The 22,062-nt window shown below is 41.9% G+C and overlaps 1 protein-coding gene across 2 annotated transcripts in view; it reads left to right on the plus strand.

The window, feature by feature from the left end:
* Nucleotides 1-1,990: 1,990 nt before the first annotated feature.
* Nucleotides 1,991-22,062, plus strand: part of cyfip1 (cytoplasmic FMR1 interacting protein 1) — a 46,131-nt gene continuing 26,059 nt past the window's right edge. The window contains exons 1-11 of one of the 2 annotated variants that reach the window (XM_026157659.2): nt 1,991-2,221; nt 16,084-16,204; nt 16,620-16,709; nt 17,045-17,122; nt 18,663-18,764; nt 18,847-19,028; nt 19,831-19,927; nt 20,061-20,189; nt 20,265-20,369; nt 20,673-20,764; nt 21,647-21,764. In XM_026157659.2, coding sequence (XP_026013444.2) covers nt 16,088-16,204; nt 16,620-16,709; nt 17,045-17,122; nt 18,663-18,764; nt 18,847-19,028; nt 19,831-19,927; nt 20,061-20,189; nt 20,265-20,369; nt 20,673-20,764; nt 21,647-21,764 — 1,110 coding nt within the window. In that variant the 5' untranslated portion in view covers nt 1,991-2,221; nt 16,084-16,087. The remainder of the gene's footprint in view (nt 2,222-16,083; nt 16,205-16,619; nt 16,710-17,044; nt 17,123-18,662; nt 18,765-18,846; nt 19,029-19,830; nt 19,928-20,060; nt 20,190-20,264; nt 20,370-20,672; nt 20,765-21,646; nt 21,765-22,062) is intronic. The other variant, XM_026157660.2, reaches the window with a different exon arrangement.

The raw sequence follows: 22,062 nt of genomic DNA on the forward strand, positions 1-22,062 counted from the left end.
TAGAGTTATATTTAGTTGACCTCTTTTATGGGCCCGCTAATTATATTTTTGAATTTTGTCTTTTGAACTTTTTTTGAGGTTTAAAATGAAGAAAACCCATTTTGAAGACATTTTTTCCTGTCCTCTATGTCTTGGCTGCTTGGTCCCTCACACTTGGCAAAAAGTCCACTCTTAGCTCAAAACACACAACTGTACTGTGTGAGTAACTGTAAATATTAGGGCCACACAGTTAACTAGGAATTGAACCTTAGAAAAAGTAATTATGTAAGATGAATGTTTGATGAAATTATTTGCCAACAGTCTTTATTGATACTGGCTAGAGGCAATATCCAGCAGAGACACACACACACACATATTAAAAATAAATTCCCCTCTGGGCGGTCTTTATCCTTCAAGTTCAGGTCCTCCTGGGAGCTTGAGGGTAGCTTGCCCAGTTGCTTAGCCATTCCTAGGACTGCGCTCTTCTGGACAGAGATATTTGATGTTGTTCCTGGGATCTGCTGGAGCCACTTGCCTAGCTTGGGGATCACTGCATCGAATACTCCGATTATCACAGGGACCACTGTTACCTTCACCCTCTACATCTTCTCGAGTTCTTCTCTCAGCCCTTGGTACTTCTCCAGGTTTTTGTGTTCCTTCTTCATGATATTGCTGTCACTCAGTATAGCTACATCTATCACTATGGTCCTCTTCCTCTGCTAGTCATGTTAGTTAGCCATCACCAGGTTGTCTGTCTTTAACTTGAAGTCCCACAGGATCTTAGCTCGGTCACTCTCCACCACGCTAGGGGGGTGTCCCATTTGACCTAAGGACTTCCAGGGCAACTTAATTATGGCATTCAATCTATGCTCTGCCTGCTAGCATCTTGCACCCTTCTGTTATGTGCTAGATTGTCTCAGGGGCATCCTTGCACAGCCTAAGGGACCATCATGGAAGGACAGGCCCATGCACGGTATGTACCACCGGCAGGCAGAGGAAGTGGCTGATATCCAGAAATCCTTTACAGATATATAATCCTAGAGAGAGAGAGAGAACATTATATTTTATTGGAAGGCATTTAGATCTTGTGTTACATTTAGTGATTCTGTTCGTGAGCCAGTCAAACTTTAGTTTCACATGACCACTGCCAAATTTATCAACATGCTCCCTCCTTTGGGTGAGAAAGCGGGAGCATGATCTCCTTCTGCTTTGAAGAAAGTCATGCTCAGGATTGGCTCACTCTGTCAGTCTTCACCTTCTTGGTAAGTTCATTAAAGAGTTCAGAGCATTCTAGTTTATTTCTGAAGCTCCACCTTTTTAATTGGTTTCCATTCTTCACAAGGCTCTTTTGGTATATTACCACAATGTGATAATTTTTTGGCACTAGTCGCTCTCTATACACAGCCAAACTCCTATGCTTATTTTATTTTATTCTACTTCAATTGTGTCCATTTGCAGAATAATAATAAAATGGAGTCCAGAAGAGCTAAAGCTTGGAAGTACTTACATTACTTTGAGTTTGATTCCGTAAAAAGTCACAAAAACTTCCTACTGGGGAAGGTTCTTGTTGGCTTTATTTTGTGGCACCAACTAACCCCCATACATGGAGCAGGCTCTTACAGCATTCCACGGGCTTCGTTCTGTTGGAACTAACTGTTCTCCGTACTTTGGGCAGGTTCTTCTTGTTTGTATCTTGTGGTAATAACTACTCTCCATAAACGGAAAAAGTCCTTATGCTGCGCTTTTCTACTCTGCCTGAGCACTCAAAGCATTTTATTCAACGTGTATTATTCGCCCATTTACACAAACACTTTTTCCATCTACTTTTGACAGATTGATATCGACTCCGCCTTGGGGTACTAACCACCCACCATACTTCGAGCAGATTCTTGTTGGCTGTGTCTTGTGGCACTAACCGCCCTCCATACTTTGACAGACTTCTACGGCACATTCCTCCGACTGCACCTTTTATCCTCGGAGTTTCGGCCCTAGCGGAGGAGTCCAGCACGGCAGCTCTTTCAGTTTCCTGTTGAGTTTCCCTGTTTCAGGGACAGGAACTCCCAGCTCTGCTTCTGTCCCCCGCCCATGATAATAACACGGACCGAGGGCAGGACGCGATTCTTGGATTAAAGCCGTCCAAAGTCGGGACTTCCAGGGTCGCGAGAGGGATAACTTCCCAGCTTTATGGCGCTGTAGTCGGGTTATAAAGGCACAAGTTTTCCCTGCAAACCAACAACTCCGGGTGAGTAGAAACGATTGATCGCAGAGTTGGTTTCCAGCTAACTCGCCCACGGCTGGAAAAAGAAAAAGTTGTGCCGCTTCGGTTCGGCAGTTTCCTCCTTGTTGGGGCTCCATGCGGTAAAAACAGGCTCGGATCTAAAGATAATCAGCTCTAAGGAGGTGAACAGCTTGTCGCAGAGCCGTTTTCCTGCTCGAGGCCCGAGCTGTGACTAATCTCAGGCCACGGCACGAAGAGCCATTTTTACCGCAGAGTCCTGTTGGAGGCAGGACAGCCTCACACCAAAGAACCGCTTTAATCACACACTGTCATCGCGTTTCATTACCGACGAGTTGATTTTACTTGATAAAAGTAACACCTGGACTTCAGAGAGAGGCACCGGGAGTGAGAGCCGGGGTCAGAGATTTAAAACGGTCAAAGTTTTTCACTTTCAAACTAAAAACCGCCGAGTTTAAAACGTGAGGCTTAACATTTGGGGTTTTTCTCGACTTTTTCTTCTTCTGTTTTTTCCTTTGGGAATTACAGTCAGGAGAGGTGTGTTCAAGAACTATCTGTATTCCCCTGTGTCCTGATGCTGCATTCACGGTCCAGTAAATCAACTCAGTCATCCTTTGAACGCGTTTTAGTTAGGTATTTTGGTTTATTCGGCGTTTGGAGACTAAAGTTGAAAGTTCCAGAATATACCCCCCAACTGTGCTGACACTCACTGCTGTGTTCATGTGTTGAAAGAGAAATGATGTCTCGGTTGCTCAAACTGATGCTGGAGTTTGATCTACAGTTGATGTACAGTTTACATTCTGCAGAGACAGTGAGTTCAACTTTACTCAAATTTCTAATTTTGTTGAATTTTTTATCAGACAACAAAATAAACAAAATTATTTTTTTAACTTGATATTTATTTCTATAAGACAGCATAAAATATAAATACTTGCTAAAAAATCATTCTAAGCTATAAACTATATTACATATTTTAATACTCTGCAGTGTCAGGCCCTCCTTCCTGTTTGAGCTTCTATTTTATTCAAAAGAAGCAACCAATAAGCAAAAACAAAGCGCTCGTTTGCACCATGCCTGAGACAAAGTAGATATAAAAACCGCATCATAGAGGATGACACCAGATGAATCACTTCAGAACCCTACATGTGATCATTAACCTACACAATTCAACAGAAAAACAAACTGAAACCTTTTTTGGGGGTGGAGATAAAAGTAGAAAAACTAAAATAATATGTTTGCATAAGTGTGTGCACCCACCTATAAATGTGGATATGGGTGGGGATAATTAACCAAGCACATTCAGATTAATGCCAAATAGTCAGAGGACATTGACTCTGATTTAAAATCAATTTTTTGCTGCTCTCAGATGGTCATCAATACCTGAAAAAAACATGACACAACAGTGACTTCACCAACAACTAAAAACTGATGAAAATATGATTCCAGATGGTTTGTTTGGTTCAAAAGCAACACTGCACATGACCACAGAACAGCATACCTATGGTGAAGCACGGGGGAGGCAGTGTCATGCTCTTCTGTGGAGGGACCTGAAGAAAATGCGCTGAATTCTGCAATAAAATCAGTTGCCCAACACAGTTCCTGTTTAAGGATCCTCGTATTTATGCCGTTAGGTTATTATTGAAGTTTCTCACTCTTTTTTTTTTTTTTTTTTTCCTTATGTGTGTGTTTTGTTTTGTGTGGTGTTTTTTTTTTGTTTTTTTTTTGTTTTTGTTTTTTTAGTTGAATTGTACAGGTTAAAGGTCACATTAATGGTGGAAAAGGTCCTGAAGTGATGTATCTTGTTGTCATTGTTTTACATCACAAAACCCTGGCATTCTAACAGGGCATCGGTTACAGGACATCGGTTATTATATAGAAATTATATCTATATTTAAATACTTTCTATAGAAAGTTCATATAATCGTACAGTAATTTTCAGATCTATTTCAATTCAATTTCACTTATACAGCGCCAAATCACAACAACAGTTGCCTCAAGGCACTTATTATATTGTAAGGTAGACCCTATAATAAAACACAGAAAAAAACCCAACGATCAAATGACGCCATATGAGCAAGCACTTTGGCGACAGTGGGAAGGAAAAACTCCCTTTTAAAAGGAAGAAACCTTCGGTAGAACCAGACTCGGGGAGGGGCGGCCATCTGCTGCGACCGGTTGAGGTGAGAGAAGGAAGATAGGATAAAAGACATGCTGTGCAAGAGAGCCAGATCGTGGGGGCGATCGTGGCTCAAGAGTAGGGAGTTCGCCTTGTAATCGGAAGGTTGCCGGTTCGAGCCCTGGCTTGGACAGTCTCGGTCGTTGTGTCCTTGGGCAAGACACTTCACCCGTTGCCTACTGGTGGTGGTCAGAGATCTGTGTCTCTGCCAGAGTCTGGCAGCCTCGCCTCTGTCAGTGCGCCCCAGGGTGGCTGTGGCTACAATGTAGCTTGCTATCACCAGTGTGTGAATGTGTGTGTGAATGGGTGGATGACTGGATATGTGTGTATTGTGGGATGAACTTCGTATAACAGAGCACCTTTCTAAAGCCATTGAAAGGGCTTTACTGGGAATATTAAAACATTGGGGGGTGCTGTTAGGATTTGTAAGGAGAAAGAACTGCCCTGTTTGTCACAGCTTTGTTATTACTCTTTTTATGAAGTGCTTTACTTATCAGTGTGTGCTGGAAGATGTGGCGGAAGGAAGGAAGGAAGGCAAGCGGGAGGGAGGGCTGGTGATGAGGCAAGATAGTGTGAGTTAGACTACATCTAATGTTGTTTTGGTAGAAGCTGCCATTTTATTTTATTTTTGTGATCCTGTAAGCCTTTAAATAATAAACCTCAGGTAATAGATTATAGCAAACTGTTCACACTGTAACATAGCAGGAAGCGGCTGAGAGGCTTCTGTGTTTTATATCTGTTAACTTCTGCAGATGTGAATCTGTTGGCCCTCTTAAGACAGAATCACCTTTATGAAAAAAATCTCTCCATCTTTTGCTTGTAAAAGTAAACAAGTAAGTAGGGTTTGCAGTTTGAGGCTTGACCTTCATTCTGGTAAAACTGGAAATGGGGGCAGTGAAATGTGTGAAAACCATAGATGTAAATACAATATATAAGGTAAAAACGTAGTTTGTGTAATTCTAATGAGCTTGGAAGTCAAGTTTTGGTTTGAGCGTCTTTATCCTTCAGCAGAGTCTTAAGTCTCTGAGCAGCTCTCTGTGAGGATCTTCAGGAATAGTTCTCCAGGCTTCTTGAAGGACATTCAAAGCTCTTCTTTGGATGTTTCTGCCTTTTGTTCTGTTATCTGTCAGGATGATCCCACACTGCTTCAGTGATGTTGAGGTCTGAGCTCTGGGAAGGCCCATTCATGACTGATAGTGTTCCCCTGTGTTTTTTCTATCCAGGTATGCTTTCGCTGCATAGGGTAGTGTGTTTGGGATAATTGATGAAGCCTTTGCAAATTAGATACTTTCCAGATGCTCCGTCGTGGATCATAATGTGATGGGACTTTTCTGTAACATCGCTATCACCACTGTGTTTTACAGATTGCTGTAGTCGATTACCTTTGTACCCAAAAATGACGATTATTGTACCATTTGGCCAGGGGGTTAGGGTTAGAAAGGCCTTCTAATTTATTTATCTTTTAATGTTTTTACCCTGTGGTATAGAAATGGTAACAAGTATTTTCCTTAGTCATAATAACTTATCATAACGACACTACTCAAGAATCAAGATTAACTCGCGATTTTTGCAAAGTTCTGTAAGTCAAACAAAAAGCAGGTTATCAGGAAATCAGAAAATAAAATACAGAAGACAAACACGATCCAGCCTGCACAGACACGAGGATCGCCGTGTTTGGGTCGGGATGATGTTGTAGGTGTCGTGCAGCGAGGATATTTCAAAGATGATTTTCAGGGGCGGATCTGGAGAAATTTTCTGAGGGTGGTATGGAAATCAGATGGGGTGGCAAAATCAAAGCCCTGTTTTTTTGTTACACATATGAAAATGTTAGATTCTTTAATATGTGGTTAAAATACACATATACATGTGTTTCATATAAACCTAGCCTGTAACTTTTATATTGGCTTTAGCCCCAATAATTAAACACGTCAGTTACATTAAAAAATGCAAATTTTTAGGTTACTATGTAGCCCAGTAAGTATAAAATCCAGAAAGCTACACAACATGAGGTGGACCAGTTAGAAACACAAGTCTAACTTAAGTTTCACCATCTTTTATTAGAAATAATTACATTGTTACATGCTTACGTTTACACAAAATATCAGAAATCTGCACGATCGGTTGCTACTGACAACAAGAAACAAAGCTGTTTCCCATTTTTAAGGGGGGCAGTATGCAATATATTTAGTTTTATCATTTATATTCATTGTTAATTGTAGCTAGGCTCAAAGGGTTAATGTTAGCTTATTGTAATAAACAACATTGTCATGTGCAAAATGAGGGTGGCACTTTGGGTGGCAAGCGATTATCTGCTGGCCCCACAGTAGATCCGCCCCTGCTGCTTGGACGGATGGATCAGCTAATTCGACTGCCAGATTGATTCTGCACTGATAACCAAAAGCTTTGTGTTGTCACCTGCAAATAAGAAAGTGCAAAACTGTTTTCACACCTCTGTCATGAAAAGCATCTCTGACTTCCTTCAGGCTGGTACTGTTTCATGCACCCAGCGAATGGCGTTAGTCGACGCAGCTGTGTTGTGTTGCCTGGTTGCCATGTTTGGAAACACATGTGAGCCTGATGTTGTGCAGGGTTTAGATTTACATCTGTTTGTTTTTTCACTTGAGAGGAATATGAAGCGTATGTGGCTTCCTCCCTGCGTGCTGATGTGAAAATCCTCTGAGAGTGTGATCCGCTGCTCTTTGTTTAAAGTGTTTTTATCTTTTTATGTGACGTGTGACAATTACACTCCAGCAGTGCCAAGCATACAGTCAGAGAAACTGATGCTTCCTTCTTTTAAAAAAGAAGGCTGCACAGCTGCTGTTTGCAGAAAATAACATTAAAAGGTCATTTTACAGGAAAAACACATACTTCCACTTTTCTTTTCTTCTAATTCCACCTCTAAATTTTTATGTTGGCATCTCCTAGAGTGGCTTTGGTTGATTCACAGCTCAAAATAATCCTCCTTTATCTGATAATTTAGCATTAATCTCAGTCTCTGTGTAAAATGAGCCGTTAGCCCCCCCTCCCCCAAGATAACTTTATTCTGATTGGCTGCCTCTCACAAGCAGAAGGTTTAAAGAGCTGGTGAGTGGGAGGGAGATGATCGTATTAGGGATATCCCCTCTTTGTGACCTCGGAGGTTAGAGAGTTGAAAAAACTGCGGTGACGCTGTAGGAAGTCCGGTGAATTTTTATAATTTCATGCACAGCCCACCTACAGTTGCTCTTTGCCCTTCAAACATACAGGCAGTTTTCTTTGGGATCAGCACTTTGCCAGATTGTACCTCTTGTTTCTTTCTTGATTCTTTTCTCGTTTATGATAATTGCTCGGCTGATGTTTAGCTTGCGTTTGCGTCTGTCTAGCGCACCTCGGCCACAAGCTTGATGGTGGTTTTAATCTTCTTATTGCGCTGTTACGCCTGCAGACACATGGTGTGCAGCTTCAGGAGTGTGTGCAACAGCTCACAAACTAACAGGCTAAAATAACGCTTGTATGAGGACATAACTCTAGACATGTTAACAGGAACTGTGCACTGAAGTCAAGGTTCCTTTTTTCTTACATACAGGACATGGTTTCCCTCCTGAGTTAAAGCTGATCAGCAGACTCAGCAGCAGTTGTTCTTTGTGCTTACATCTTTTTTCCCTCTGCAGCAGTTTCAGTTAAAAAAAAAAAAAAAGATCTTTGTTGAAATTTGCATCTCCTTTTTTATTGGTTACTTTCGATTTTAGTGGACATGAGGGTAAATTAGGAGTTCTTCCCCCGTACTGAAGTCGACCACGCATCACATGCTCTCTCTGTGGTTTATACTTCCCTGTTTTGCCAGTTTTTGATGACTGATCTGTAGTCTGTAATGGTGCTTACTTAACTGTTGGCAGTTCATCTTTGTTTGGCTAATTTATAAATCATCAGCTCTTTGCATTTATTCCCAGCTGACTTCCTTCTGTTTTTTTGTAAAACTGTTTTGCAATGAGCCAAATCAATTTTTACTCCCAGGTCAAGAAAACATTTAATAAGAGCACAAGTTGCATAGAAATGTATTTCTTGTGCTCCACCTCAGTGTAGCTAAAGTAACAGGACTGCATTTTTGCGTTGGTTGGCTCTGATATTAAAAAATGACTGTGAGATTGCAGTGCAATCAATGAAAATCAATGCTGTCAGTCAATATGAATTCAAACTCTGACTGCTGGCTATTGCAAAAGTCAGCCTTACAGATATTTTGTTCTATGTTGAAAGCAGTTATTTTATAATAAAAACTGCAATAATGTCACAAACCTCAGTCATTTTGTCGTCTCAGATTTCTTAAGAAAAGACAACGTGTCACCATCTAGACTGTAACTGTCTGCCTCTTCCTCTTCCCATGGCAGAAGTTTCTAATGATGAGCTCAGTGTTTGGACAGTAATCCCTGACTGCTCTGAGCACCCAATTTATCACATTTTGCTCTACTTTTTGGATCTCTGTGATGTCAGAGAGAGCTGATATGTTTAATGTGGTAATCTAAGGATCAGAAGTTCCACTTTCCTGCTACTCAAATTATTTGTCAGAGGCATCCAGTCACAATAAAGCTAGTTTAAAGACGGGGATTCCAAACTCACCAAAACCAGACTAGCGGCAGTCCAGTTCTGGGAAGGAAGGGGAGCTCAAACTGTTTGTTTCACTCACTGAGGCTCCACTGAGATAAAAGAGGATTTTTTTGGGGGGGGGGGGGGGGGGGGGAGAGAGATCTGTGAATTATGCAAAGCTATTGTATAGTTAAACATTTTTTAAAAAGTGGAGGTGAAATGTTTTCAAAGAGACACTTTTTTTTGTTTTGTTTTGTTTTGTTGTGAAACTTTTTATGCAGTCTCATTAATGTGAGGAAGTCTAAACAGTGCCAAGCAACTATTTGTGTATGTGCATCAGAAGAGCAGCTGCACATGTTCTATAGATATCACTATGGAGTGCATGCCTTAGCTTGTGTTCCACCATCCAGGTCTTTGGTATGCATTTGATGATGAATATAAGCTTATCACAAAAACTAAGAATATATGTTGTTTGAAAATTAATTTGTGGGTTGAGCAGCAGAGTTAAGTGGGCTGTGCCAATGCTAAACAGCTCATTCTGCTACCGACACGTGTTTGGTGTCGTTTATTGGTATGGTGACCAAGTTAGTGATCAGCATGAGGAAGAGGTGCACGGTTGTTATGGTTCTTCCATATGCTGCTGAGGCCTTTTAATTGAATAAATTGTGAATATGTCTTGTTTCTTTAGACTTCAAACATCAAATTCAATAAATGACACCAAAGGAGATGATAACTCTGACACAGTTGTTTTATAATTTTGTGTATCTGACTGTATTAAGATTAATGAGCTTCTATTGTTCTTCGGTGTTGGATGACAACACTGAAGCCATGATTAAATGTTCTTTTCTTAGCATCAACCACCAAATATCCCATGAGTCATACGGGTGGGGCCGTGGCTCCAGCTCACCAGAACAGTTTACAGATTTAGACGAACCACCCCAGCTGACAGTTATTTCCCAAATCACCACCCAAACAGTCATTTCATAAATCCTGATGATACTTTCAGCCTTTAATTTTAAATGATTTGTTTTGGGTGGGGGTGTCATTACATCTAAAATCAATAAAATATGGAACATTTGTGATGTTGGGCTTGAAGGTTTACCTTTTGAAATGATGATGGTGATAACACATCCCATCATACTCTGAGGTGGTTAGAGGGGAAAAACATGCGGAACTAAAACCAGATTTAGTGTTTAGATTGTGACTCTGGGAGTGGGTTTAAAATTAATTTGGCTGCAGTTTCTAATGGAGCTTAAATTAGTTTTTCAGCCCTGAAAGTTTCATGTGCAGATGCTCTGAGGCGTGTAACCTGGAAAGTATTCATCGAATGAAAGTAAACTTTTGGATGGCACAAAGAAACGCAGTCAAGTTGCCGTACACAAAGAATCGGCTGATTTTTATGCTGATGCAGACTTTTAAAAATCTATTTAGTTGCGTATTTTTTTTCCCCACTGTATGTTTCCATCTGCTGATCAGCAGCTCGGTGACCCCTTCGGTGATCCCGCACACGCTGTGACCGCTGAGCTTTTGTTTTGGTGGTCAGTTGGTGTGAATTGTTGGACTCGCTGTCAGTTCTGATTGCAAAAGGTCTTTTGATTGTTGGGTATCAGTGACGTTAGACAGTCAGCAGCAGTGAGAATGCAAAGCAAAGCAGAGCATACCAAACACCTCCTAATTAGAGCTGGGCAATATGAGATTTTTTCATATCACGATATGTTTTTTTCATTTCAGGCGATAACGATATCTATCACAATATAAGCCAAATAACTATATTTGTAAGATTTAAATGTGCCGTTGCTCACAAGTAAAATGTGAAATAATCAGCAGCTTGTTTTTATTTAAATATTTATTTCCCATAATAAGTTCAACAGGGTAGATGTACTTAAGGAACATGAGACTTTTTCAGATAAATAAAGGCAAATATTGCAAACTACACAAAAGGCAGCCGCTAAAGCGTTTAAGTTTCAAAATAGAACAAACAAAACAGACTAAATTGTCAATTCCACTTAGAAACAAAATATTAATTCTAAAAATAAATCTTAGTTTGTTTTACAGAAGAACAGACAAAACTGACTAACTTTTGTCAATATCACATAAACTGAGAACTAAAAGGAAATTCTCAATCTCTCCTTGTTGTATAGCTGAGCTTTTCAAACAGTTTTAACAGTTACTTTAGTCTGACAAAAGCCGAATGACGAATTAGCGCTTCCAGTCAGAGACTGAGGCTACGTCCACACGTACACGGGTATTTTTGAAAACTGAGATTTTCCGTTTTCGTTTTAAAAAATAATCCCGTCCACACATAAAGGCAGAAATGAAGGAAAACGCTGCTATGAACATGCCAAAGCAGCAGGTGGCGCTAGATTCCTAACCGTGCAGAAATGTTGGCCAATCAGAAGTCTAGAAGCCTCGGTGGGAAAAAGTAAACAAAGCTGGGGCATAGAAGCAGAACCGAGTCGTATGTGTGGAGGGACAGTAACTGTGTGTATATGTAAGCATTTAAACACTGCAGAGAGTAGAATTAACAGTATTGTAGAAATTCATTTCACCGAAACAATAACATGGCGCACAGTGTGACGCATGCACCAGTTTATTGTATTTCCAGACTTGCTTTCGGCACAATTTACAGTGCACGCTACTCTGTTTTTTGTCAGACTTGAAATAGCCGAAATACCTTCACACTACGGAACTTCTATGGCTCTTCCGTTCGACAATCTCTCCGGCGTTGGAACCATCATCTGTTTTCTCTTCGGTCACGCTCGGTTGATTTTTCTAGTCGGCGCACTCATTTCCTCCATTACGCGCTGGCTCCATTACCCGCTGGCTGCTTCCCAAACAAACACACGTGCGGCTTGGCACTTGTGCTGTACGTAACAAGTCACGCGACGTGACGCTGCGGCTGTGATTGGTTCGGCTCTGCGCTACTTAATTTGGATTGGCTGATCTTTTTTTTTTTTTTTTTCTTTTTTTTTTTAAGAGGACAAGAGCGACGAGGTCTATCGCGATAGCTTAATTTCTCTATCGAGTAAAAGTTATATCGCGATACATATCGTTATCGTTCTATCGCCCAGCTCTACTCCTAATACAGCTCATCTGTCCACTTTTAAACTAAATCTGTTGACCACATGCAGCATCAGGATGCATCACAAAAACACTAAATACACAATAATAGAATTAAAATAAGCCTAAAATCTTTCAAAAATAAATTATAGAATGAATTCAAATTATAGAATCGATTAAAGTGACACGCAAAACTCGAGAGGCATCAGCAGAATAAATGAAATATAATTATACACTTGAAGGTTTTGGGAACAACACAGAAATAAGCTCAAAGTATAAAAAATCAAAAACATTTCTCAGAAAGCACTAAATTAGACACTAAATACGTCTGTAAAAGTTTTAAAAAGGAAACGGGCTCTGACGAACCAGAGTTTGTCAGAAAGCAAACGGTCAAACAATAAAAAAATATCTTTAAAGAAATGAGCAGCCAGTGCAGTCATTGATGATGTATTTAAAAAAATAACTGGGACATGTGGCACACTATTGCGCTCATGAAACACAGTCCTGTGGTCAGATGGGTGAGGAGGTTTCTTCCTGTTAAAAGGGAGTTTTTCTTTCCCACTTTCGCCAAAGTGCTTGCTCATAGGGGGTCATATGATTGTGTTATTGTAGGTTCTAGCTTACAACATAAAGCGCCTTAAGGCAACTGTTGTTATTATTTGGCACTGTATAAATAAAATTGAATGGAACTGAGGCAGGAAAATTGTGCCAAGATTAGCAGGTAAATAAAAAAGCTGCTGTCAGATTGGGGGGGCTGCTCATCGCCAAAGAAATGAATTTTGGTCAGTACTAATAGTAGATTCATTAAACTTTAAAAAAGGAGAAACTCGTCGCTATTTAATCTTATTTACTTAAACTTTGAACTATGATTCAACTGCATAAACTGGACAGAATGACGATGGACTTTTGTGGAGAGGAAAAAGGAAATGTTGCGCTGAAAGGCCGAACGAGAGAATCATTGTAAAACTGAATGTGGTAAAACAGTCTGACTTTCATCTCCATTATTTCGTTTTCACATTAGACACGTTTGTCATTGTAGCCGAGACAGTGACTGAAGTTGAACGTAATAGCCCAGTAGCCCAGTGAGATTGTTGTTTTCAGCGGTGCTGAGGTTATGATTCAGCAGTGACCTCGTTGGCTGAGGCTTTGGACAGGAAGTGTCCGGACAGTCTGAGGCTGTTGCATAAAGGGGAATCTAAACATGGTGTGAAGCTTCTCTGTCTGCCGCTGCATCGTTTCACTGTGTTTGAGGTCCTCAGTATGACTTTAGCAACCCCCCCACCCCTCCCTTATTCTGCTGCCTGCAGGCTGACAGACCGGCCGACAGGTTAATACCTGGCACCTGAGCTGCCTCCTGCAAATAAAATCTCTGCTGTCTTAGTTTAAGCCGTGTTAGCGGAGCTACTTTAGAGAATGCACTGTGGGTTAGTAGGTTAGTTTACCTCTGGCCTCTCAACATCTGTCTTGGTTTAGAGTTTGAACATTTGCCTATTTTAGCATGAGGGTAAAACAAAATCCAGACTTAAAGTCTCACAGCTTTTAGCTCTTAACGGACTGAATCCAAACTCCACCTCGAACCCTACATGGGCCACCAGTGACCTGGTGGATGATGTTTCTACCTGCACCAGTGCAAGACTAACGTTTGTAATCTGCAGCCAAACATCTGACATTACGCTCGGTGCCTGTTCATGTTTCTCTCAGGGTAAATTAAATTACGAAACAATAACTCATGTCACGTTGCACTTTATTAACAGTTTGTGTGACTTGAGAAACTGATAAGATAAGATAAGATAACCTTTATTAGTCCCACACGTGGGAAATTTGTTTTGTCACAGCAGGAAGTGGACAGTGCAAAAGTTATGACGCAAAAATTAGAATACAATAAGAATAAATACAGTACACAGCTGTACAGAATAGAATAAAATAATATACTATATACAGTAGAATAAAATAGAATAAAAATATACAATAAGATAAAAATAGAATACGAATGCTATATACAACTGAGTAAAAATACAACGATGCCAGAAAAGATTATTGCACTTAGTGTTATTGCACATGTGTGGATGTGTGTGTTTGTTCAGTTAAAGTCTTTGTTGTGGAGTCTGACAGCAGTGGGGAGGAAAGACCTGCGAAATCTCTCCGTCCCACACCGTGGGTGCCGCAGTCTCCCACTGAAGGAGCTGCTCAGTGCTGTCACAGTCTGCTGCATGGGGTGGGAGACGTTGTCCAACAGGGATGACAGCTTAGCCGCCATTCTCCTGTCACTCACCACCTCCACTGGGTCCAGAGGGCATCCTAGAACAGAGCTGGCCCTTCGGATCACCCTGTTCAGCAGACCACACCATAAAAGATAGCAGAAGCCACCACAGAGTCATAGAATTTCTTCAGGAGTGGGCCCTCCACTCCAAACGACCTGAGTCTCCGCAGCAGGTACAGCCTGCTCTGCCCTTTCCTGTAGAGGGCGTCTGAGTTATGAGTCCAGTCCAGTCTGTTGTTCAGATGAACACCAAGGTACCTGTAGCTGTCCACAGCCTCAATGTCCATACCCTGGATGTTCAGTGGTTGCAGTGGAGAATGCTTGTGCCTGCGGAAGTCTACCACCAGCTCCTTGGTTTTACTGGCGTTGATCTGGAGGTAGTTCAGCTGGCACCAGTCCACAAAGTCTTGAGTCAGTCCTCTGTACTCCTTGTCGTCCCCATCAGTGATGAGGCCGACTATTGCAGAGTCATCAGAGAACTTCTGCAGGAAGCACTGGGTGGAATTGTGGGAGAAGTCTGCAGTGTAGATGGTGAAGAGGAACGGAGCCAGAACCGTTCCCTGTGGGGCCCCCGTACTGCAGACGACCCTGTCCGACACACAGCCCTGAGTCCTCACATACTGTGGTCGGTCGGTGAGGTAGTCCAAAATCCAGGTAGTGAGGTGATGGTCCACTCCAGAGTTCTCCAGCTTGTCCTTCAGAACCGAGGGAAGAATAGTGTTGAAGGCACTGGAGAAATCAAAGAACATGATTCTCACAGTGCTTCCAGCGGTCTCCAGGTGAGCGAGGGAACGATGTAGGAGGTGAATGACGGCATCATCCGCGCCAATGCCAAGCTGGTAGGCAAACTGAAGTGGGTCCAGTGATGAGCTTGTTAGGCGCCGAAGCTGAGCCAGGACCAACCGCTCCAGGGTCTTCATCAGGTGGGATGTCAGAGCCACCGGCCTGTAGCTGTTGAGGTCCTTGGGGCGTGAAGTCTTTGGCACTGGTACAACACAGGAGGTTTTCCAGAGCTGTGGGACTCTTCCCAACCTCAGGCTCAGGTTGAAGAGGTGCTCCATCACCCCACACAGTTGGTCCGCGCAGGACCTGACGACCCTCGAGCTGATGCCATCTGGGCCCGCTGCCTTCTTGCCATTAATCCTCCTCAGTTCCCTCCTAACCTGGGTGGTTGAGAGAGACCAGCTGGAGCCTTGTGTTGAGTGTGTATTGGATGCTGTTGTTGGGGGTGGGGGGGTCACGTCATGAGTCACGTCAGCCTCAGTGTTACTTTTTGTTTTAGTGCTATTGTCATTGCAGCTGCATGCAGGTTGGTAACAGTGTGATGAGCTACAGAGGGTGTCAATATGTGCAACCAGCATAAAACAGTAGAAGTATTTACTGTAACAGGCAATGGCACGTTTGACTTATTTCCTGTGTAGCTAAAGTGTTGGCTGTTAAAAAACATAAAACGGTATAAGATTAAGATGTTCTTTACTCTGAGGGTTTACTTTGGTTGTTCTAATGTTGCACTTGGTTGAGCGTTGAAGCCTATGGGACATTTAATGTTAATAACAGCTCTGATCGTATCTTTTGCCCCACATTATAATAACGGGAAAACTAAGCCTGGAATAAATCAAACTGAACTTCTTTTAAAGTGAGAAAAATATTAAAATACGACATCACTGGGCTGAACCACATGGAGTTCTTCGAAGGTAGAAAATATTCTGACCTGATTCAGCTGAAATCATCACAGATGTTATAATGAGCAGCAGTTTAAGTTTACTAATTATGTCCAAAGTGTAAATTTGTTTCTTTTCTTGTGCTTTTCAGCAGCATGACGACTGCAGTGACCTTAGAGGATGCTCTCTCCAACGTGGACCTGCTGGAGGAGCTGCCGCTCCCCGACCAGCAGCCATGCATCGAGCCCCTCCCCTCCTCCGTCATGTACCAGGTCAGTACTCAGGAAACCTTGAAGCACACTTCTTAACATAAATAATAGGAATGATGCTGGGTCACTACAAACATAAACATACACCCACATGTAAGTGCAAACATGTGCAGTGTATGAGCATACCTTATGGACACATTTAACCCACTGATTCCTCAGTGAAGTACATTTAACCGCTGTGAGAACCAGCAAGGTGTATCAGCAAGCTCCACAGATTCCAGAAATACGATGAAATCGCCCCGTTAGATATAATTATCTAAGCTAATGATGGCTTATTGTGGCCAGCTGTGAAGTGTTCAACATGAAGTTCAGAGGAGAAGAAATCGAAAGTGATTTGGTTTCAGTATACAGATGTTCTTTATCCGTGTGAGCGCTGTGATACGATGCTTACCTTTCATTTTCCGTCTTTCCATCACAGCCCAACTTCAACACCAACTTTGAGGACAGGAACGCGTTCGTCACCGGGATCGCCACGTACATCGAGCAGGCCACCATCCACTCCAGCATGGTACAGTACACTCGCTCTGATTTCAGATTGCTCGCTTTTGTCTTCTGACTTACTGGGAAAAATAAATCTGTCAGAATTGGGTCAAAGGCCTGCTGGAAACGGGGCCTGGGAAGGTTCCCACCATTTGGTGTTTGTCTGGCAGGCAAACACAAACAGGATCCAAACCCAGAAGGAAATGACCCGGGGACAGACGATGCTTTGTGTCCCATTAGCGAGGGATGATGGTTCGGGGTCTCTGCGTGCAGGCAGGGCGGGTTTCAATGCATGCATGCTTTGTTGTGAATCATTGTAGATCGTTTCTTTAATCGCTGATGTGACTGGTTTTTTTCATGTAGAACGACATGCTGGAGGAGGGGCAGGAATACGCTGTCATGCTCTACACCTGGAGGAGCTGCTCACGTGCAATACCACAGGTAATACCACAGAGCGCGTTACTGCTTTGGTTGTTCTCAGGGCAGTGAGTCAGTGTGTAGAGAGAAAATGACATCAGACATCTTAAGTGTATTTATTTTTGTTTTTCTCTACAAGGAGGAGTGCTGAAAAAAGTGAATGAATAAGTGAATGATCTAATTAATATATGCACACTGGTAAATTCATCAACAGAGGTACAAAATAATTGTAGATATCAAAAACAAAAGAGTAAAAAGTTTGATATTTTAGTTCTAATTTGCTTTTGGGTTAATTTGTCCTTTTTATTAATGCCATATTTTTTTCATTTTTTCCTCTTACCTTTGTATGTTCCAGTTTAAATGTATGTATTTTAATAGTTAATGTACTATATACCTTATTATCAGTATAACAGGAACTTTATTGGGTGTTGTTTGTTGAATTGCTTCCTTTATCTGTTCTGTTTGTTTCATCGTCACACTTTTATTATTTTTCACAATTTCAAAAAACAAACAAAAAAGAGAAAATATTTAACAATAAGCAGAGGAATAAGTGATGATGCAGCTTAAAGCTGAGATATCAGTTTGTCACATTTGCCAATGAACTAATTCAATTCAATTTTATTTATACAGTGCCAAATCACAACAACGCTCGCCTCAAGGCGCTTTATATTGTAAGGTAGACCCTACAATAATACATACAGAGAAAAACCCAACAATCATATGACCCCCTTTTAGCACTTTGGCGACAGTGGGAAGGAAAAACTCCCTTTTAACAGGAAGAAACCTCCAGCTGAACCAGGCTCAGGGAGGGGCGGCCAGAAGGAAGACAGGATAAAAGACATGCTGTAGAAGAGAGCCAGAGATTGATAACATGTATGATTCAGTGCAGAGAGGTCTGTTAATACATAGTGACTGAAAAAGAAAAACTCAATGCATCATGGGAATCCCCCAGCAGCCTAATTCATGCTTATTATTAATTTTGATGCTAACTGGGACTTTAGGTTTTTTCCAGATCATTTGAACTAAAAACAAAAACGGAATCATTATTTGTTTAATTCCTGTCTTTGGTGTCTTGTAGTGGATCTCAGGTTGATCATAGATGTGATGTAATGATATTGTTTTTATTTTTGTGTTGATTTCTGCTGAAATTTCTTTTTATTTGATGAACATTAAACTGATTGGATGATGAAAACGTGAACAGTAAAACATTTTTTTTTTTTTAAAAAAACAACCAATTTCATAGTCGAGCCTTTTGATTAAACTGCATTGTGCACATCTGATGGTCACCTAAAGCTGGGATGTTGGTTTGTGACACTGCGGTGCTAACGCTGACGATGCAACAGAGGGCTGACTGAGGCAAAAAGAGTTAACTTTAGTAGAGTAGATGAGGTGGAGGAGGGTCAGACTGTTCTGTCTCTGCTGATTCTTTAAGAGAAGTCTCAGCTTCCAGAGAGCATTCGACTTACTGAATCTGCTGTAACTAGGACCCAGTCAGAAAAAGGTCATGTTTTTCTTTGGTTCATAAGATGAACGCTGCTCTTTGCGTTTGTTTCTTTCTTCTCAGGTGAAATGCAACGAGCAGCCCAACAGAGTGGAGATCTATGAGAAGACTGTCGAGGTGCTGGAGCCTGAAGTCACCAAACTGATGAACTTCATGTACTTCCAGGTATCATCAATTCTTTGATCAGCAGATACTGATGATGACCGGCCGTCTCTAAATCCTCTAAAGCTGCTTTATTTTCCCGCAGCGCACAGCCATCGATCGTTTCTGCGGCGAGGTCCGCCGTCTGTGTCACACCGAGCGCAGGAAGGACTTTGTCTCCGAGGCGTACCTGCTGACCCTCGGGAAGTTTATCAACATGTTTGCCGTGCTGGATGAGCTGAAGAACATGAAGTGCAGCGTCAAAAACGACCACTCGGCGTACAAACGGTACTCCATAAAACACACGCTCTCCTGCACTCACGAGGCCGGTTAGCCCCACAGACACTAGATGGCAGCATCAGTCAGCAACCTGGAAACCATTTACTATCCCCTTCCTGATCTCGGTGTTGGAATATATGGAATTAATCATATGGAGTATGATAAAGAGCAGAGGCTCATTCGACCCTCCTTGCTTCTGCTTTGACTTATTTGTCTGTGTGTCTGCAGGTTTACAGATGCAAAGTGTCTGAACAGAAATCGGTAAAAGAGCTTCCCACATGCGGTCAGACATTCAGAGCTTCAGTATGATGTCAAAGTGTTCATAGTAAACACGATAAAAGTTCATGTTCATTTTTTTTTTTTCTCCCTTTTAACTTGCTCAGCTTTTTAGCCACATTTTAGGACGTTTGAGGAAAATGAATCAGTCCAGTTTTGCCTGCCTAACATCAGGGAGTTCTCAGGATGACCTTTTTAACACTCAGCGTTAAAAGGCTGATGGGTATTATTGTCTCCATACTGGGCGGGCGGTCACATTTGTGAATGCAATAATGCCAGAACAAAGTGACGCGTCATATAATGTCTCGATTTGATACCATAGGTGCATCTAGTAAAAGTCTCCGTCACGTTTGAATCTCAGCGAGCTTGACTTCAGGGGTAGCACTCCCGTCAGTGTTTCTTCTCGATGTAAAATACATAAGTTGATCTCTGGGAATTTCAAGCGCAGCTCACGTATGTGTTCACGTCTCTCTCTGGTATAGAGAGGCTGTGTTTGGTCTTTAAAACGAATGCACCGTTTCTCTCCTCTGCTCAGAGCCGCTCAGTTTCTCCGAAAGATGTCGGAGCCTTCGTCCATTCAGGAGTCTCAGAATTTGTCCATGTTTCTGGCTAATCACAACAAAATCACCCAGGTTGGTCTAAAGAGTGTAAAACACTCTTTGCAGCATTCATAACGTCAAATCTCATTTCTCCATATTCTTTGGCACACAGGATTTGACAAGTAAATATTTCTTTAATATTAAACTCTTGTGTACCCTCTGCCAGTCGTTGCAGCAGCAGCTGGAGGTGATCCACGGATATGAAGAGCTGCTGGCGGATATCGTGAACCTGTGTGCCGATTACTACGACAACAAGCTGTACCTCACTCCCAGCGAGAAACACATGCTGCTCAAAGTAAGTGACGCTGCGGAGGCTCGTTTTAAACCAGAGCGCTGTGCACAGGATAACCACAGCTCTCCTCTTCTCCAGGTGATGGGCTTCGGCTTGTACCTCATGGATGGAAACAGCAGCAACATCTACAAACTGGATGCCAAGAAGAGAATAAACCTGAGCAAGATCGACAAGTTTTTCAAGGTACGGAGGGACGTGTGACATGAACAAAAAACACAAACACATCTGTTCTTGACTGGAAAAACAAAAAACCGATGATGAGTGATACGTTATATAAGATTTCTTTTTACGGCTGTTTGATGTATTTAGGAAATAAATACCAAAACTTCAAACCATGGAATAAAATCCCACATGTAAAAAGCTAATGGTAATGCTAGCTTTATCGATCGTCAAATCGGTGTTTAAAATGCTAGTTTCCACCTTGTGGTTGTCATCATGGTTGCTGTCCACGGTTTTAAATGGTTCGTGTGTTCTTGGTGTTCGCAGCAACTCCAGGTGGTGCCGCTGTTTGGAGACATGCAGATTGAGTTGTCCCGGTACATCAAGACCAGCGCTCACTTTGAAGAGAACAAGTCCAGGTGAGAGCAGAAGACAGCTGCGTGGCTGAAATTTTAGGAGCTGACAGACTGTTAAAACTATGATTTTTCTTTTTCTTTTCTCCCGCTCCAAACGTGAACAGTCAAAAACGAAATTTGCTTTTCGTTCATCGCAGTTCTTTCTCCAACCAGCTGTGACCGTCGGCATGATGGGATCTAATTTGAATAAAGTGTAGCAGTTTAATGCTGCTCAGAACAGATTTCTCCCTTTAAACTGTGAGCTGCAGACTTTTATTGAAGCTCGTGTCCACTTTTTCTACTAGAGTTATTCAAAATGTCGGACATTGTCCCGATAAATGGGACAAGGGATAAAAATGCGGTCTGGGCACCTGGTCCGCTATATTTGTAGGGACGATGATGTCAGTTTGTCTAAAATATGTGAGCCACAGTTTGATTTCTTGTCTTGTAGTCTCAGTGAAATCTCTCAGCAGTTGTTGGACTGATGATTTTGCTTCAGCTGAATGTTGTCGTCCCCCCCAGGCGGGGAATGTGCTTTGTTGTAGGAGCAGGCAGCTGCAGACAGCACGGACACAGTTTTTACTATGTGACTTTTTCATAAGTCAGTGTGAAGGGTTGACGTGGTGTCGGTGCGTTGTAGCATTTCATCTTTGTGATCGAGTTGAACTTTGGCAAACTTTGGCAGGCGTGTGGTCTCACGCTCTCCTTTAAAACAAACATGCTGCAGCAAAATGACATTTTTACTCGATCCATGCACCACCTCTCTATCGGGTTTCATTTGTTTTTATGCGTAATCTTAGCAGCTGGCACCTAAAGCTGTTTTTCTCCTATGGATGCTTTTCTTTATCATCACTCATTTATCCCATAATTCCTTGCTCTGATTCTCTCCTCTTTCTTATGTTTTAGGTGGACTTGCACGTCCATATCCAGCAGCCCTCAGTACAACATCTGTGAGCAGATGCTTCAGATCCGAGACGATCACATGCGCTTCATCTCCGAGCTCGCTCGCTACAGCAACAGTGAGGTTAGTGTGGCTTTCCCTCGGATGTTAAAGATCATCGGCGAGGTATTGGATTGAATGCAGTGCAGGTTTATTGTCATAATAAGCTGCTGTAGAGGATCAGTATCCCGCTGACCTTTATTTCACCAGAGAGAAACACACTCCAGCTTTTAAAGCTTTCTTATGTTCATTGGTATGTTTAAATTCCCAGCTGTGATGTAAGAGGCTTTTCAGCAGATGTCTTAACCCGGCGGATTTTCAGGGGTCATTGTTTAGTGTGACTGAGATGGGAATTTAACTGACTTGTGGGTCAGAAATACAC

Source organism: Astatotilapia calliptera, chromosome 23 (assembly GCF_964374335.1).
Source record: "Astatotilapia calliptera chromosome 23, fAstCal68.1, whole genome shotgun sequence".
NCBI classification, from domain to species: Eukaryota; Metazoa; Chordata; class Actinopteri; order Cichliformes; family Cichlidae; genus Astatotilapia; species Astatotilapia calliptera.